The 19,248-nt window shown below is 41.3% G+C and overlaps 1 protein-coding gene across 6 annotated transcripts in view; it reads right to left on the bottom strand.

The window, feature by feature from the left end:
• The window catches only part of SLC11A2 (solute carrier family 11 member 2), a 99,799-nt gene that overhangs the window by 47,936 nt on the left and 32,615 nt on the right, over window positions 1-19,248 (bottom strand). For 3 of the 6 annotated variants that reach the window (XM_073663248.1, XM_073663250.1, XM_073663251.1), the window contains exons 3-11: window positions 17,848-17,990; window positions 14,536-14,661; window positions 11,830-11,949; window positions 11,603-11,709; window positions 9,521-9,591; window positions 6,091-6,158; window positions 4,969-5,124; window positions 3,180-3,338; window positions 1,644-1,733 (exon numbers count right to left, since the gene is read on the bottom strand). In XM_073663248.1, the coding sequence (XP_073519349.1) occupies window positions 1,644-1,733; window positions 3,180-3,338; window positions 4,969-5,124; window positions 6,091-6,158; window positions 9,521-9,591; window positions 11,603-11,709; window positions 11,830-11,949; window positions 14,536-14,661; window positions 17,848-17,990 (1,040 nt within the window). The remainder of the gene's footprint in view (window positions 1-1,643; window positions 1,734-3,179; window positions 3,339-4,968; window positions 5,125-6,090; window positions 6,159-9,520; window positions 9,592-11,602; window positions 11,710-11,829; window positions 11,950-14,535; window positions 14,662-17,847; window positions 17,991-19,248) is intronic. The other 3 variants (XM_073663249.1, XM_073663252.1, XM_073663253.1) reach the window with 1 other exon arrangement.

Here is a 19,248-nt window from a genome sequence, read left to right as displayed (position 1 = left end):
TGCAGAAGTCTGGTGGATACACAGCTGATAGTCCTACTGAATAGACTGTTTGAATTTGTATTATGGCAAGAAAAAAGCAGCTAAGTAAAGAAAAACGAGTGGCCATCATTACTTTAAGAAATGAAGGTCAGGCAGTGCGAAAAATTGGGAAAACTTTGAAAGTGTCCCCAAAAGTAGTTGCAAAAACCATCAAGCGCTACAAAGAAACTGGCTCACATGAGGACCGCCCCAGAAAAGGAAGACCAAGAGTCACCTCTGCTTCTGAGAATAAGTTTATCCGAGTCACCAGCCTCAGAAATCGCAGGTTAACAGCAGCTCAGATTAGAGACCAGGTCAATGCCACACAGAGTTCTAGCAGCAGACACATCTCTACAAAAACTGTTAAGAGGAGACTTTGTGCAGCAGGCCTTCATGGTAAAATAGCTGCTAGGAAACCACTGCTAAGGACAGGCAACAAGCAGAAGAGACTTGTTTGGGATAAAGAACACAAGGAATGGACATTAGACCAGTGGAAATCTGTGCTTTGGTCTGATGAGTCCAAATTTGAGATCTTTGGTTCCAACCACCATGTCTTTGTGCGACGCAGAAAAGGTGAACGGATGGACTCTACATGCCTGGTTCCCACCGTGAAGCATGGAGGAGGAGGTGTGATGGTGTGGGGGTGCTTTGCTGGTGACACTGTTGGGGATTTATTCATAATTGACGGCATACTGAACCAGCATGGCTACCACAGCATCTTGCAGCGGCATGCTATTCCATCCGGTTTGCGTTTAGTTGGACCATCATTTATTTTTCAACAGGATAATGACCTCAAACACTCCTCCAGGCTGTGTAAGGGCTATTTGACCAAGTAGGAGAGTGATGGGGTGCTACGCCAGATGACCTGGCTTCCACAGTCACCAGACGTGAACCCAATCGAGATGGTTTGGGGTGAGCTGGACCGCAGAGTGAAGGCAAAAGGGCCAACAAGTGCTAAGCATCTCTGGGAACTCCTTCAGGATTGTTGGAAGACCATTTCCGGTGACTACCTCTTGAAGCTCATCAAGAGAATGCCAAGAGAGTGTGCAAAGCAGTCATCAAAGCAAAAGATGGCTACTTTGAAGAACCTAGAATATAAGACATATTTTCAGTTGTTTCACACTTTTTTGTTAAGTATATAATTCCACATGTGTTAATTCATAGTTTTGATGCCTTCAGTGTGAATGTACAATTTTCAAAGTCATGAAAATACTGAAAAATCTTTAAATGAGGTGTGTCCAAACTGTATATGTGGCATCTCGATCGTATATCTATATGAATACTTTACCCTTTAAGTAGATGCCATTGCGCTATTATTTTTTGTTTGCGACTGGGAACTTGGTTGTTTCCTTTTCATTAAGGTACTAATAAAATGATGACTTTTGAACTGGATGGGATAATCCTAGTGGGAGACACTTTTTGAACCCTCTCGACTTTACTTATAATTTGTCAGTCTATTTGCGACTGAAAAGGTGTTTAAAAATTGCACTCCACCTGTAGTGACACAATCACGCTGAACAGGTGGAACAATCTTATAATAATAACATAAATCAGTGGAATTCAGCTCTAAAAATCTTTACATGCCATCTTTACACTTCAGTGCAGGTACTGGAGTATATACTCACCCCCTTGTAAATATCAACTTTCAAAGGGTCTGTATTGTTGGGAAATAAGTCACTTTGTCCACCGCTGGTCTGGTTAAAGCACTGTGCATGCTTTGAAAGAAATAGGGAAAAAAAGTTAAATCTACCAATTGTATCTATGCATCTTTCTGTAGAAAAAAAGGTAATATTTCAAGAACAGCTGCATATTTTAATAAGCAATAAATTGTAAAAAATCTTGTTTTTACAAACACTGTTTGACAATATTCAACTATGAAGATGGGAATAATTTAAAGGAAATCTTTCAGAAGGTTTTTGCTACCTCATCTAAAAACAACACGATGTAGCGAAAGACCCTGAATCCACAGATGTATCACTTAGTTTACTAGGTGCAACCATTCTGACACAGAATTTTTAGATTTAGCAATGCAGCAGAGCTGAGAAAGCTAACCCCGTCCACACTAGACTCTGTGTACATACTCTATAGACAGTGAGCAGCTTATCACAGAAGGGGGGGCAGTCGGACATTGCCTGCATGCCAGCTAGTCACAGCAATGATAATCACCAGGTGATGAAACCTTCAGTCTAAATAAACAACAGTACACAGCCTGACATGTGCCACATCCTTTAATTCGGTGTTTTAACCTGTACATCATGATGTCCTTAGATTACATAACAAAAACCTGCTGACAGATTCCCTTTAAACCCCATTTAGGGTCGCATAATTTTTGGCCTTTTTTATCACATAAAATAATTTAAAATTTCTCATCTCAGCAAATCAGGAATTTCACAACTGTGCATTATCACTGAAATGTGTACGATTTATTTAAAAAAAAAAAAAAAAAATTGTAGTTTCTACACATACCATTTTGCAATATTTATTTTAAAGGGAACCTTTTGATTCATGGAGCCTAATCTACATGCAGCATGAATCAGAACCTGGTTGCGTTTCAGAGAAAGCGTTGTTTGAAGAGCCGGCTGGGGACCGTAGGAAGAGGCTAGCATGCTCCCTGCACTATTCTTGTTAATTGACAGGTCTCTCCTGATTTACTCATATGGGAAAGACCTGTCAATTAGAGCTGAGCAAGGAGAATTAGGTTTTCTCTGAAACTATGGAACATTACAGAGACAAACATACCTGGCAGCAATCATGCGGCTTTTGATTCCAATATATTGCCACACTTACATCACAGTATTGTGCCTATACAACTGCTGGAATGTGAGTATTCTCTGATCCGGGCAGTCAGTACTGCTGTGTATCAGAGTCTTCCTCTGATCGGTCATTGCAGAGGCACAATCACCTGGACATTACGGTGCCATGGTGACTTCATTGCCTAAGGCCCTCAATGTCATTTCATTTTAGAGTAATAAACTATGCATTCTGCATCAGAACAACTATTTAGTGGTTTTAACCCATTTGTCACATAACAGTCAGTCATACACGAATAAATAATGGGTTAAATCACACTCCTGTACAACAAAATATTGCAGGCTTTGGCATACACAGTCTGGTGGGATGGAGACAAATCACTGCCGTCTTACAATACATAGAGGCCTTACCACTTCTTCATTAGTTTTTCCAAAGAAGGCCTCCGCAAACACGGCCACCACAAAGACGTTGATAAGGAAAGACACAAATAGGGCAATGGTCGACTCGATGAAGAAATACTTATTGGCCTCCTTCACTTCTTTCTTGTTGGAACGATTTATTTCTCTGGACTGGAAGGAAGGAAAACCTCAATTTATAGTTTTATAATGACGTGGATAAAACACAAGACAGCAAAATTGACAGAGAAACCAGAGCAACATCCAGTGTATTGGACTTTAATGGAAACTATATTGAAAGTGACATTAACACCAGGTAAGTCAGTACACTAGTAATTACGTTCTCCTGTCAAAATGAGACGTTTAATAGCGGGGGGGTTGCTGATAAGAGTCTGCCCCCCTCAGTCGAGATGTGGTTTGGCATTTCTGGGATATAGCTCTACTTGAATTGCTGCATGGCTCATTTACACATATCTACACTATGAAGTGGTTTAGGGACCACCGTACCTTTATTTCAGAGAGGATCGTTCAGTTAGGTCATGGGATCCCGTGGTGACCCCAATACCTTTCCCCCTGAGAAACACATGACTATGTTCTGTATAGAAAGTCATCTGAGTCAGAAGAAGTTTCTGTATGATGAAACTGCATGGACTGTACAACTGAAGTTCTTGATAGGTGTGGGGGACAGAAGCTCATATAATGATGATGACTGCACAGTGCCTGTCACATGGTTATAATGTAGAGGGTCACAGTTTAGTCTCCCTTACTGTACATTTCAGAGAATATACAGAGGAGAATAACAGTTTACGAAGCAGCCAGAGATCGTACTGTATTGAGCAGATCATGTAATGAAACATGGGATTTATAGCGGCGCATAGAGGAATAACATACAGAATGAGAGCTAGGAATCAAGGTGAGGGCTGAAGAAGAAAAAATGGGAGGATGAACTACATGGAAGTAAGTACACTGTTCATATACAGTGGCATGTAAAAGTTTGGGCACCCCTGATCAAAATTACTGTTATTGTCAACAGTTAAGCAAGTTGAAGATGAAAATGATCTCTAAAAGGTCTAAAGTTAAAAGATGTCACATTTCCTTTGCATTTTAGGCAAAAAATATATATATATGTTTTCATCTTTTACATTTTAAAAATTACAAAAAGGAAAATGGGTCAATGCAAAAGTTTGGTCACCCTGTATGGTTAGTATCTAGAAGCACCCAGTTTTGAAAGCATCACAGCTTGTAAACGCTTTTTGTAGCCAGACAAAAGTCTTTCAATTCTTGTTTGGATGAAATTCCCTAATTCTTCCTTGGAAAAATTCTTCCAGTTCTGTGAGATTCCTGGGTCGTCTTGCATGCACTGCAATTTTGAGGTCTAGCCACAGATTTTCAATGATGTTCAGATCAGGGGACTGTGAGGGCCATTGTAAAACCTTGTAAAAGATGAAAATATATATATTTTTGCCTAAAATACAAAGGAAATGTGTCATCTTTAACTTTAGACCTTTTAGAGATCATTTCATCTTCAACTTGCTTAACTGTTCACAACAACAGTAATTTTTGACCAGGGGTGCCCAAACTTTTTCATGCCGCTGTAAGAAGAGTGCATGGCGTGATGTACAATCAGTTGGAGGGGGGTAAAGCTATAGAAGGAAATAAAAACAAACTTTTCCAAACAAAAAAAAAATAAATAAAAATAGCTAAACCACGCTGCTTATTAAACCACAGACACATGAACCATTCACAGCAGCTGACAAATATAACGTTACGAAAACATTTGTATATTTAGGCATAAAATAAGTACCTTGACCAAGGCTGAATGTAGGTACATATTGTGAGGCATAATGACAGCACCGACAATCCCCACTGCTTGCTCAAGTTGAGGGGTCCCACAGCCTTCACAGTAAGGAAAAAACATGCCCTTAAGAAGCTGTCCTTGGTCTGGGCCGACTCGTATATACTGCAAAACAAAGAGGAAAATAATCACAAGGAAAGGAAATGAAGATCCTATGGGCCAATAAAATATCTGACACCACAAAATAACCAAATGGAACAAAAAGGGGGAAAATAGTCATCAGTAAACTGGACCAAGTTACTTTTGCAAGACAAGTTGCATTTTAATGCCATCATTTTGGGGACTAAAGATTGTTATTAATAAGTCGTATTAACCAATCCTTGGAGGTAAAATCATTTGTGACTTTCACTGTGTAGTCTCATTAAAGGGAACCTGTCAGGTGATACATAGTTGAGGTTGTTATAAAAGTGGAAATACTAAATATGTTTAGATATTTTTGTTTGTTATTATAAGTATCGCTCAATAGGCTTCTGGAGATGGTAGGCCCGGAGGCCATTGTTAGACCTTCAGTTGCCATAGCAATGTCATTGGCAGCTCACGACTGCGCTGGAGAATGATCAGTTGACAGACACAGCTATTAACTACAGTGTTTAAAGCGTTAACACATCTGGTATGCCCCCCCGCCCACTCTATCCAAAAGAGTCCAACCTTGCAGACTTGAAGCCTAAGTGATTGCAGACTTGAGAATCCTCACATTCCGTGAACTGTGCACTGTGAGGATTCTCCGGTCCCGGGTAGTCATGTGACCATCCCGACTAGTAATACACTTGCATCAATTGAGGCCACGCATGTCTAGTTGGCACATGACCGCATGTATGCAAATAGCATGTCTGCTGTCACACGCCTGCCGACAGTGCAAGAGAAACCTCACAGTGCACACGATGTGAGGATTCACAAGTATGCAGTCACTGAAGTCACTGCAGACTTGTAGCCTAAGGTCGGACAACCCCTTTAAGTAACGTAATTTATAAAAAATAAATCCAACTGCTGCTAATCCATAGTCTTCATTCAAGAAATTAAATGGATTAACCAAAGTAGGACAAGGTCCACATAAGGAATTGTACAACCTACCTCATAACCAAAAGTTATCGCCATGATTGTAATCAGTAAGCCAAAAAATGCTTCCAACTTCCTCAAACCTGCAAATAAACACAAAGATTTAACAAAAAAAAAACCCAGTAATATCTTTTCAGATATAAGTCAATTGTAATTTCACATTTACAGAATGGTCAATACAAATATAAACACAACAGGATCGATTCTTCACACAATGTAAAGGTGATGTCCTAACAGGTATGAAACAGGTACACTGCTCAAAAAAATAAAGGGAACCCTTAAACAACAGAATATAACTGCAAGTAAATCAAACTTCTGTGAAATCAAACTGTCCACTTAGGAAGCAACACTGACTGACAATCAATTTCACATGCTGTTGTGCAAATGAAATAGACAATAGATGGAAATTATTGGCAATTATCAAGACACTCAATAAAGGAGTGGTTCTGCAGGTGGGAACCACAGACCACATCTCAGTACCAATGCTTTCTGGCTGATGTTTTGGTCACTTTTGAATGTTGGTTGTGCTTTCACACTCGTGGTAGCATCAGACGGACTCTACAACCCACAGAAGTTGCTCAGGTAGTGCAGCTCATCCAGGATGGCACATCAATGCGAGCTGTGGCAAGAAGGTTTGCTGTGTCTGTCAGCGTAGTGTCCAGAGGCTGGAGGCGCTACCAGGAGACGTGGAGGGGTCCGTAGGAGGGCAACAACCCAGCAGCAGGACCACTACCTACGCCTTTGTGTAAGGAGGAACAGGAGAAGCACTGCCAGAGCCCTGCAAAATGACCTCCAGCAGGCCACAAATGTGCATGTGTCTGCACAAACGGTTAGAAACCGACTCCATGAGGGTGGTATGAGGGCCCGACGTCCACAGATGGGGGTTGCGCTCACAGCCCAACACCGTGCAGGACGCTTGGCATTTGCCACAGAACACCAGGATTGGCAAAGTCGCCACTGGCGCCCTGTGCTCTTCACAGATGAAAGCAGGTTCACAATGAGCACATGTGACAGACGTGACAGAGTCTGGAGACGTCGTGGAGAGCGATCTGCTGTCTGCAACATCCTTCAGCATGACCGGTTTGGCAGTGGGTCAGCAATGGTGTGGGGTGGCATTTCTTTGGAGGGCCGCACAGTCCTCCATGTGCTCGCCAGAGGTAGCCTGACTGCCATTAGGTACCGAGATGAGATCCTCAGACCCCTTGTGAGACCATATGCTGGTGTGGTTGGCCCTGGGTTCCGTCTAATGCAGGACAATGCCAGACCTCATGTGGCTGGAGTGTGTCAGCAGTTCCTGAAAGATGAAGGCATTGAAGCTATGGACTGGCCCGCCCGTTCCCCAGACCTGAATCCGATTGAGCACATCTGGGTCATCGTGTCTCGCTCCATCCACCAACGTCACATTGCACCACAGACTGTCCAGGAGTTGGCGGATGCTTTAGTCCAGGTCTGGGAGGAGATCCCACAGGAGACCATCCGCAACCTCATCAGGAGCATGCCCAGGCATTGTAGGGAGGTCATACAGGCACGTGGAGGCCACACACAATACTGAGCCTCATTTTGACTTGTTTTAAGGACATTACATCAAAGTTGGATCAGCCTGTAGTGTGTTTCTCCGCTTTAATTTTGGGGGTTACTCCAAATCCAGGCCTCCATTGGTTAATAAATTTGATTTCCATTGATGATTTTTATGTGATTTTGTTGTCAGCACATTCAACTTTGTACAGAACAAAGTATTCAATGAGAATATTTCATTCATGCAGATCTAGGATGGGTTATTTGAGTGTTCCCTTTATTTTTTTGAGCAGTGTATATCTAACTCCGGAAATAAGCGACGTGTTCCTGGATTGGTCTCCTACATAGGTAGCGGATTATGGGTGATAACCACTGACAGATGTCATGGCAAGTGAGACGGGTTGTCACAATAAATGACCTATCCGGAGGGAAATCCTACATATATAAATACACCATAGCAGCAAAGTGGATGAGGGCTGAAAAAAAAAAAAACACATTTATCTAGATGCTGATGAAAATTTCCAGACAGAATTTGACCAGACATGGAAATTGCTGGTTCAAGTGGTTGCAAATGTGTTACGGATTTTTTGCACAGAGTTCAATGGGAAGTCTGGAACAAACCCAAACTGTTCCTCACCTTCTCTGGCCCTTCCGTGGTAATGGTAGCCTGATTGCCCACTGCCCGGCGGCAGCAGTCATGTAATGATCCATCATCACTGCAGGCCAAGATACCCATCAGCCACAACAAAGCAACCTGTTTATTTTTCAATGGGAAGCTAACCATTTCTATCAGCCATAAATTTGAAGGGTATGTAAAAACCAGCACAAATAAAAACTATCCTTAGAGTATGACACAACGTGTTTTTCAGGAGTGGGAGGGGGTCCATTCAGAAACCCACTTTAAAAAAAAGCACCTTAAGGGTATGTGCGTACGTTGAGTATTTGGTGCAGAAATTTCTGCATCTCTTGGCAGCAAAAATGCAGCGGAAAACCTGCTATGTTTTTTGTGCATTTTTGCATGCATTTTTTTTGCAGTGCATTCAATGGGTGAAAAATGCAGGCAAAAAGGCACAAAGAATTGACATGCTGCGGATTTTTAAGCACAGCAAACCCTGAAAGGAAAAATACTGATCATGTGCACAGCACTTGAGGATTCACATGGACTGTGCTGGCATAAGCATTCCCTACAGTTTTTGGGCCAATTTCGTGCAGAAAAAAATTGCACCGTGTGCACATAGCCTAAAATGCTCAAAATAATTGAACATGTGCATTTTGTCAAAATGTTGTGCAGTGCATATGTTAATAATAGTTAGTAATAGTAATAGACCATTTTTCTGGCATCTTCACTTCAAAACTATGGGAACCAAAAAAAAAAAAAAAAACAGACAAGGCGCTAAAAAAGCAGGTGTTTCCTAAATCAAATTCTGCTTAAAAAAAACATCAGAAACTCAAATCATCCTCAAACTTGGGAGTTTCAGCCAAATTTCCACACCACAAACTCATCAAAAAGACTCAGTGTCACCACAGCCTTACTGATGGGAGGAGTGCTCAGCCAACTGAGGAAGTCACTACCTTAAGGGTGTATATATCAGTCACAGCAGTTTGCACATGTTCACACTTGCTTCATTTTGTTAGGAGAAACTGGCCAGTTTTGTTTCCTTAATGTAATTTTTCTACTTTATGTCGGGCTGCAGTGGTGATAGAACACATGTAGAAAGCGGTTTAGACAACTAACAAAAAAAGAGGTGGCACCAGTTTAGTATGGGAAAACCTGACAAGAGCTTCCCTTTAAGAACATTAAAGTCCAGGTCTCCGGATGCATCTATTCACCGAGACGGAGCCGAGCTCAGCTGTATTTCTACGTGGAAACGCTCTCTAAAAGATTTTTACTGGACGTGTTTGAACCTCCAAGTCTAAACCTTCTACTCACCGTACTTATCCAGGAAAAGGAAGAAAAAAGTGTCTACGATTGTAATCAATACTCCTCCCCATAATGGAATTCTGGAGACAGAAGACAAGAAGGCGTCAGATAATCTGTCTACCACCTGGAACATGTGTGCATTGCTAATACCCAAATTTCATCCACAAACAGTAATTAAATGAGTGATGAATGAGCCTCCGGTCTCCATTATTACTAGACATGGTACACAAGTGTACTGTGCAGCAACGCCTAATCATAATTAACAGTAATCACAATGTATTTCGCATCATTACAGACATTTCTCAACTGTCATCAAAATGCGAGTGGGTACATTTATTTTAATCAGAGATGTTGCTCCATTCATATTTCCCAGCAATCCTTCAGAATTATAACGCTGGCTGTACACTAGTGACTTTAGTCACATGGTGGACATCATCGTGGTGGACATCATTTGGAATGACAAACTCATATACCAAACTGAAAAATACAGATAATTCATAGACTGATCACCGTATAGGTAATGATGAACATATAACGATCGTTAGATCAGTTAAAAGGGAAGCTGCGAAACGCCATGTGAAAAAAAACGCCATTAACCTACAGATATGGGGTTAACCCCTTCATGACATCTGACGTAAACTTAGGTCGTGTACCCGCTTTTGATGCAGGCGAGCCCGCGGCTGTAAACTTGTTCAACCCTGCTGTCAATCTCGGCCAGCGGTATTTAACAAATGCCAGCAGGGGATCACGGAGCACTGATGGGTTATGACAGCCGGGGGTCTGCTGATGACCCCCATACCTGTCATTACGATCCTCCTGTGAAAGCTGGCGTTCATAGGAGACTGACTTTTGCTATACATAGCAGTGCCGATGAACTGCTATGTACAGCACAAGAGGTCAGACAGCTTCAAGTCCCCTAAGGGGACTAACAAATACAGTAAAAAGTGAGAAAGAAACAAAAAAAAACAAAGTTCAAATCACCCACCTTTTGACCCAATAAAAATAAAAAAAATTAAAAAAAAAAGATGCATGTTTGGTATCACTGCATTCGAAAAACTCCGATCAAAATATAAAATAAATTAATCCGATCAGTAAACGGCATTATGAAAGAAAAAAAAAATCAAAAACACCAGAATTATGTTTTTTTGGCAGCCACAACATTGCAATAAAGGGCGAAAAAAAAACAGACATCAGCTCAGGGTGCAAAAAATAAGCCCTCACAAAGCCATTCATCCTGAAAAATGAAAGCGTTAGGAGTCTTGAAAAATGGTGACAAAAGCAAAATTTTTATTTTATTTTTACAAATTTTTCGAAAAAATTTTCGCCACTGAAATAAAAAAACCCAAAAACAACAACCTTTATATGTTTGGTACCTGCATACTCGTACTGACCTGGAGAATCACATCGCCAGGTCAGTTTTACCATATAGTGAACATGGTAAATAAAAAAACAATTGTGAAATTGCACTTTTTTTGTGCAATTTCAATGCACTTGGAATATTTTCTCCCCGTTTTCAAGTACACTACGTGGTACAATGTATGGTGTCATTCAAAAGGACAACTCGTCGCACAAAATAAACGCCATCAAACGGCTATATTGATAGAAAAATAAAAACATTAACTCCTTCATGACATAATAAAATAATCTGTAGGTTAATATTCTAAATCCATGCAGCTGCCGCACATAAAGTGCAGGTGGAAAATGATCTTTATTCCTCCTGGCAGCCTCCAGCTTTCAGTCGTAAAAGGGTAGCTGGTGCGACTTTAGTCACCGCTCAGTAGATAGTGAATGGTGGCCGTATCCGGGGCCCCGGCACTGAATGACAGCCGGCTCTGTACTGATGAACTGCTGAATTGGCTGTCAGTCAATGCCGGGGCACGCTTACAGCCGCCACCCACTATATACCAAGCAGTGACTGAAAGCCGGAGGTATAAAGTTAATTTTCATTCGACAGTGGGGTTTTCAGTGCAGCGGCCGCATTGCTTTTGAACTCCATTAACCTGCAGATTTACAGCGTTTTTTGACATGCCAATTTCCCTTTAAGAGCACAATGTAGATAGTGCCGATTAAGAAAACGTAGTAGTAACTTACATTCCTACAGACAGAAGGTTGATGGCAATAGCAGAGCCAATGACCTCTTGCATATCAGATCCAATGATAGCCATCTCTACCATAAGCCACAAGATTATGCGGGGGACCTAGGAAAATAATGGGGTGAATGTCACCTGCCAGCAGTAAGAGCACACAGGACGTCAGGCTGCATCATAGAGAAGGCCAAGAGAAGGTAACGTGAGGAGGCTGAAGATAAGACATCGCACCTTTGGATACTGCCTGTTGCACATTTCTGCTAAGTGAAGACCGGTCACTACTCCTAACCTTGCCGCCAGGCGCTGCAGAAGGAGGCCGATAATGGTGGCAGTCAGGAGCACCCACAGAAGCTAGGGAAAGAGAACACAAAGATTCCACATATTGCATATTATAACGTAAGCTGGTTCTGACCATTATGAGAACTCAATGCAACAGGGCTAGTATAGTAAAGGAGTTGGCCATCTCTAGGACATTTTTTTTTTCTTCAATATTAAATACATATATTTTGAGCCAAAAAATCATTTTTCCAATTGGGTTTGATTACAAATTCTACAAGGTTTTGCTTTTCCAGGTTCACTGTTTCCTTGCACTTTCAACGTTAATGTAGTCTCTGACCATAAATCAGCTGAGAGAACTCAGAAAAAGACAGATAAGAGAGTTACATACTATCCTGATAGAAGTCAGACGGAGCTCACTGACAGATTCTCAGTGGAAAAGCTCGGCCACTTTCTCTTGATACTGAACAGTGTACGAGGAACGCTGCACTACTTCTGTCCATACGATGGCTGCTGGCGGAACAGCAGTGACCAGACCTGTCCATCAGCCTCCTCCATAGTAATACACCTTACAGGGAAAAGCTGATGGACTGTTCGAGGTCTGAATCTGAGAATCAGTCAGCGAGCTCGTTCTGACTAGTGTTGAGCGAATCTGTTCGGCATTTCAAATTCGGGTTCGTGTTCGGGGTTCCGGCTGGTTTGTGCCAAAAAAAAAAAAAAAGAAAAACAGCTCCGCCAATGAACATCCCTGATTTGCCATGCTGTCAAGCAGATGTTATCCGGATGTTATCCAGATGTTAGCCAGAACCCCGAACGCGAACCCGAATTTGAAATCCCGAACAAATTTGCTCAACACTAGTTCTGACACCTATCATGTAATTTTCTTATCTGTCTTTCTTTGCTCCTCTCAGTTAATTTATGGCCACATACTACATGAACGCCGATTGTGCAGGAAATCAACGAGCCTGGAAAATCCAAACGCTGTAAAATTTGTAATTATTTTTAGCCCAAAATACATGCATTAAGGCTGCGTGCCCACTATGCGTTTTTCAAGGGTTTTTGCCGCGGAATTTCCGCAGCGAAAACACTTAAAAAACGCTTGGTAATACGTGCTCCATAGTCCCCAATGATAATCCGCATGTGCTGTGCACATGCTGCGGAAATTTACACTGCGGATTATCATTGCGGAAAAATACGCAGCATGTTCATTAATTTTGAGGACACGCAGCGTAATCGCCGCCATTGACTTGCATTGGAGCGCGTGACAGCCGCATCACTGGATCTGCACATGCGGATATCACACGGTTCAATGTGCGGATGGTACCCAGGTCTGGAGGAGAGGAGAGACTGTCATCCAGACCTGGGTACCATAGAACCTGTTAAAAAAAGAATTTAAAATAAAAAATAAAGATTATACTCGCCTTCCGATGTCCTCCGGGTGTTTTCTCCTCTCCGTCTGGTCTGCTGTATGGGTCGCGGTGTTGTGAAGGACCTGCCATGACGTCATTGAGTCATGTGACCTGTCACATGACTCAATGACGTCACCGCAGGTCCTTCACACCACCACGAGCCGCCCAAGACACCGGACGCAGCAGAGAAAACAGCGGGAGGACATCAGAAGGTAAGTATAATCTTTTTTTTTTTTTTTTTTTTTACCATTCTTATTCTTTTTTTTTTTTAAACTAACTTGGTCACACTACTATAAATCCATGCCGGTTGTATGGATTTATATAGTGTGAACAAGTTGTCAAGCACTTTTCCAAGTGATGCTAAAATCGCTTGGAAAAGCGCTTGATAACCCGCATGCAGAAACGCTTCTACCTGGTGAGAAAAACGTATGTAAAAACCGCATGAGTTTTTCCTGCCAGGGAGAAGCGGAAAAAATATGCAGCATTTCTGCATCGTGGGCATATAGCCTTAAGTAAAAACTACATAGACTTTTTTTTTTTTTTTTTTTTTTAATTATTCAGCTCATGATTTCAACCAACAATCCAGCGCCTTGTAACCAACTCAGGATGGTAAATTGTAAGTGTCTGCCAATGTGAAAGTGACTGCTTTTTGTCAGGAAGATTGAAAAAAAATTGTTTGGTTTGATAACCCTATAAAATCCGGAATTTCTGAGCAGTAATCAGAATGGGAGATGCTATATGATGTGATCGCACCCACTATAGCTTTAGCCCTAGAGTTGTACCTGCAACCAGACGGTGCCTCTCATGCCAAGTCTATGGATGATTTTCACAAATCAGTGACAGCAGCATTTATTATGTCCCTTAAAAAGGAAGACTACACCTACAAATAAAAAATAAGAGACGCTCGCCTATAGACTAACATTGTCTATGCAATAGAGATCAGTGACCGCTAACTAGGCTGGTTTTGACTATATTCTGCTAACTATTGGTGCCTTATTAGTATACAAACAAGCGTGACATATCTACACATGGCAGACGTGTATCGAAAGGTCAATCTGCCATGTCGGATATTGTTTTTAATCGATTACCTTATTAAGTAGCATTTATGGTGTCGCCTATTGTCCCAAGTCATTCTGCTCTCATGTATTATAGGCTCTCACAGTGCCTTGTGCGTAAATGGTGATCACACATAACTGAACAATCCCATTGTAAGGACAATTAACACGATACAAGCTAAAAGACAAGTGTTCACCTTGAAACCCGCTACAGAACCAGACTGTAAATCAGACTCAATGTTTCCTGGATCCAGATAGGCGATGCTCATCAAGAAGCCGGGTCCGGTGAAGGCCCACAGCTTCCGAAAACTGAACCAGGAGTGCTGCAAGGAGAAGAAAAGCAGTTACAGATGAGAATAAGCATACATCATTGCATCCATTATTGCTTATTTGCCAAGTTTTTAACCCCTTTGCGACCTTTGGTTTTTCAGTTTTTGTTTTTTGCTCCCTGTCTTCTCAGAGCCATAACTTTTTTATTTTTCAATATGGCCATGTGAGGGCTTGTTTTTTGCGGGACGAGTTGTACTTTTGAACGACACCATTGGTTTTACCATATCGTGTACAGGAAAAAAATTCAAAGTGCGGTGAAATTGCAAAAAAAGGGCAATTCTACAATTGTTTTTTTACCATGTTCACTGAATGCTAAATTGACCTGCCATTATGATTCCCCAGCCCACTACGAGTACGTAGATACCAAACATGTACAGGTTCTTTTTTATTTCAGTGGTGAAGAAAAAAAATCCAACATTTGCAAAAAAAATAAATTTTCCGAGATCCTTAGCGTCTCAATTTTTCAGGATCTGAGGCCAAGTGAGGGCTTATTTTTTGCGATACGATCTTTTGATCGCCCGTTATTGCATTTTATTGCAATGTAGCGGCGACCAAAAAAAAAGTAATTCTGGTGTTTTGATTTTTTTCTCGTAACGCCGCCTACCGATCAGATTAATTCTTTTTATATACTGATAGATCGGGCAACTCTGAACGTGGCGATACCAAATGTGTATTTTTAATTGTTTTATTTTGTTTATTTTGAATGGGGCAAAAGGGGAGTGATTTGAACTTTTATTTTTTTTAATATTTGTAAAAACGTTTTTTTTTGTTTTTGTTTTTTTTACTTGCTTTAATAGTCTCCATGGGAGACTAGAAGCTGCAATCGCCTGTGCCTGTGTGTAGCCGAAATGCTCACTAGCTATGAGCGCAGACTGCTGGGTGCCGCTGATAGTATCCTGGCAGTGACAACCGCAGGGGGTCTCCTGCAGACCCCAACCGTCATGCCAACCCATCGGCGACCCGCGCTCAAGTAACAGGGGCGCCGATAGTGACGAGCTTCCGACGCAGCGAAGTTAAAGAGGTTTTCCCACGAACAAAAGTTCATTTTAAAAACTGTCTGTGTCTGACCGTGTATGGAACATACCACAGCTCCTGGACAGGGGAGGAAGCAAAAGACAATACAGACATTACAGCAGGGGATCGCAGAGGATTCATTTTGTGAGGTAAAATATTGTTTAAAAACAGGCAGTGAAATGTTCTACCTCACAAAATGAATCCTCTACGATTCCCTGCTGTAATGTCTGTATTGTCTTTTGCTTCCTCCCCTGCCCAGGAGATGTGGTATGTTCCGTACACGGTTAGACACAGACAGTTTTTAAAATGAACTTTTGTTCGTGGGAAAACCCCTTTAAATGCCACTGTCATATACTGACAGCGGCATTTAACTAGTTAACAGCTGCTGGTGGATCGCAATTCCACCCGCGGCTGTTAGGGGCACATGTCAGCTGTACAGATCAGCTGTCATGGGCCCGGTAACATGCGGGATCAGCGCTGGAGCCCGCATGGATTGCAGGGGTACTACTTTGGACGTACTCATACGTCCAAGGTGGTAAAGGGGTTCATTTTAGTTTTAAATATTTTTTAAAAATTAAAAGAGATTTATTTCTAATAGAGGATATAAAATGTCATGGGTTTTTCAAATAAATCAGTAAAAATGTAGGGCCCCGATTATTGCATTTGTGCCTGTTTATTGCCATTTTTCGACTTTCTTTGTTGTTTGCATCAATCTTTCCATCTGCACCTTTTTTGAAGTCTATGTTATAGGTGTTCGCTTTTTCAGAGGTTTTCGCCAGATTCAACATTCACAAATTTTAAATCACAAACATAGTTCAGTCCCCCCTGGGAGTGATTCAATGTATGCCAGAAATTGAGGCAACATTTTTTGTGCCAAGTCGTCACAACAGTTGTTAAAGATAAAAAAAAAAAAAGAGAAACCTTATTTTGTGCAAAATGCATGAACCACTTGCACAAGTTTAATTAATTTGGCCCAAAAATGTCAGCTAATATCACAAGAAAAAAAGGTAAGCGAGTTAAAAATACCCCCACAAATGATGAAGGGAGATTTTAGGTGTATATTTTTTTCAGATTTTCTTTGCCCTTATACATAGAAAAGAAAAGTTTTCTGAAACCACCAATTTTGACCATAATGAAAGACTGTCGGCTTCATTAAATCAAACAATTGTTGTTTTGAGCAATGGCAGAAAGTTCGTTAGCTTAAAATAACCATCGGGTATATTGAATTTTTTTTGGAAAATTAAAAGCAATGGCTGTATGATCAGCTGAAAAAAAATGCAACATAGCTGACAGTCCGATATTTTTTTTTATTTTTTTTTACAAGTCAATGAACGACCCATATTTGTGTATGGGATCTTAAAGGGTTATTCCAATCTTCACAAATGGACATTGTCGGATAGTGCTTGTAAAGAAAAGCAATTTTGCAATTTACTGCTTGTTAAAATTGTCTTGAGATGCTAATGCTTTTGTTTACAGCTTGTTGGCTTGGAGACCGACCACTGCTGTTAGACAGCATAACGTGCAGTTCTAACAAACTATTCCATTGAGCATGTAAAAACTGTTTTGAAGCTAGCTAGTATCTCCCAATTCAGGCCAGGGTCCGTTCAGTGCAATGCTTACAAGGTAGACAGCAGCGGTGGTCGGTCTCCTAGACAACATGTTGTAAAAGGAAAGTGCTACCATCTATATTGACTTTTAAAGTTTAGATTGCTATTTCCCCTTTAACCAAGGGGGGCATTAGGTGTTTGTATCTAGGGGCGAGAAGCTTTTTTCCTGCATCATGTTGTCCAATCAAACACATTGGGCATTAAAAAAAAAAAGTCCCCAGAGAATCCCTGAGTCCGCTATCTCTTGTGAGCTAAGTAATGACAAACAGCCTTGCTCTCCTCTGAGATCTCCACACCACTTAGAGAAAGGGACTAGTCAGGAGCATACAGGAGAGGGGTCTGCAGCACTGAGGAGAAGCAAGTGCTGTTGGGAAATGAAGTAGAACCACACATTCTGCTACGTGACGCTGGATGCACAGGGCCAGATGGGAGATGAAAAACTACACAAAAAGGTGCCAGAAACACTGCGCTCTGTGAAAATTAATGTTTGCCAGACCTCTTTAAAACAAGTGCAATAAAGATTATCATTAATATCTACGTATTCCCTGAGCCACTTACCACCTCATCTTGTGGGATAGGTATTTTCTCATCAAAATAGCTTGTAAATGGTTCACCCTCAATGACAGGCTGGATACCCGCGTCACTGACGTCCGGTTTTGAGTCTTGGTCTGCGGATTCACTTTCTAGGAAACAAAGATTCACTTTTTTAATTGAGAAATATAATGATTTCATAAGGCTCAAAGCCTTTCATGCAATTCATGTTATTAAACTAAAAAAAAAAAACAACAAAAAAAAAAAACTACTAAAGCATATATTTATATAAAATATAATATATATAGCTCTGGCAAAAATTAAGAGACCACTGCACAGTTTTCTAAAAATCACATCTCTACATGTCTGACAGCCATTCCATTCCAGTGTCACTTGAATTCCAACCAAAGTCCACCTCATTCTACTTAATGTGCTTCTGATTAGGTGATCACCTGAACCAAATCGTATATAATGAGGAAAAGTATAAAAAACACTGCTGTGGTCTTCACAATCCTCTTGCAATAGGACAAGCTGGATGGCAAAACAAGTGCTAGGAATAGCCCAAAAGTAATTTGAATTAAAAAAGTAGCTTTTAACCATGCCAAAGGAGTTAAAAACAAAAGTCTTGAGTGAGGAAAAGAAGGGCTCAATTCTGGCTTTACTAGCAGAGGGATACAGTGAGCGTCATGTTGCCTCCATCCTTAAAATTTCGAAGACGGCAGTCCATTACAACAAGGTCAAGAAGCAGACATTGGGGACAACAAAGCTACAGACTGGCAAAGGGCGAAAGCGACCCTCCACTGACCGGGATGACCGTCATCTTATTCGAATGTCACTCAGCAAAGGCAGGATGACATCAAGTGACCTACAAAAGGAATGGCAAATGGGGCGAAATGCACGGCAAGAACAGTTGGTAACAGGCTCCTAGAGGCCTCAAGTCATGTAAAGCTAGAAAAAAGCCTTTCATAAATGAGAAGCAAAGGAGAGCCAGGCTGAAGTTTGCCAAAGACCTTAAGGATTGGACCATAGAGGATTGGAGTAAGGTAATCTTCTCTGAGGAGTCTAATTTTCAGCTTTGCCCAACACCTGTTCGTCTAATGGTTAGACGGAGACCTGGAGAGGCATACAAGCCACAGTGTCTTGCACCCACTGTGAAATTTGGTGGAGGATCGGTGATGATCTGGGGATGCTTCAGCAAGCTGGAATTGGGCAGGTTAATCTTTGCGAAGGACGTATGAATCAAGCCGCATACAAGGTTATCCTTGAAAAACACTTGCTTCCTTCTGCTCAGGCAATGTTCCCCAACTCTGAGGACTGTTTTTTCCAGCAGGACAATGCCCCATGCCACACAGCTAGGTCAATTAATGTGTGGATGAAGGAGCACCACATCAAGACCCTGTCATGGCCAGCCCAATCTCCAGACCTAAA

This window comes from Phyllobates terribilis, unplaced genomic scaffold (assembly GCF_046119375.1).
Source record: "Phyllobates terribilis strain yellow unplaced genomic scaffold, ASM4611937v1 Scaffold_2__4_contigs__length_985480577, whole genome shotgun sequence".
NCBI classification, from domain to species: domain Eukaryota; kingdom Metazoa; phylum Chordata; class Amphibia; order Anura; family Dendrobatidae; genus Phyllobates; species Phyllobates terribilis.
This window is presented reverse-complemented; position numbering and strand designations above follow the sequence as displayed.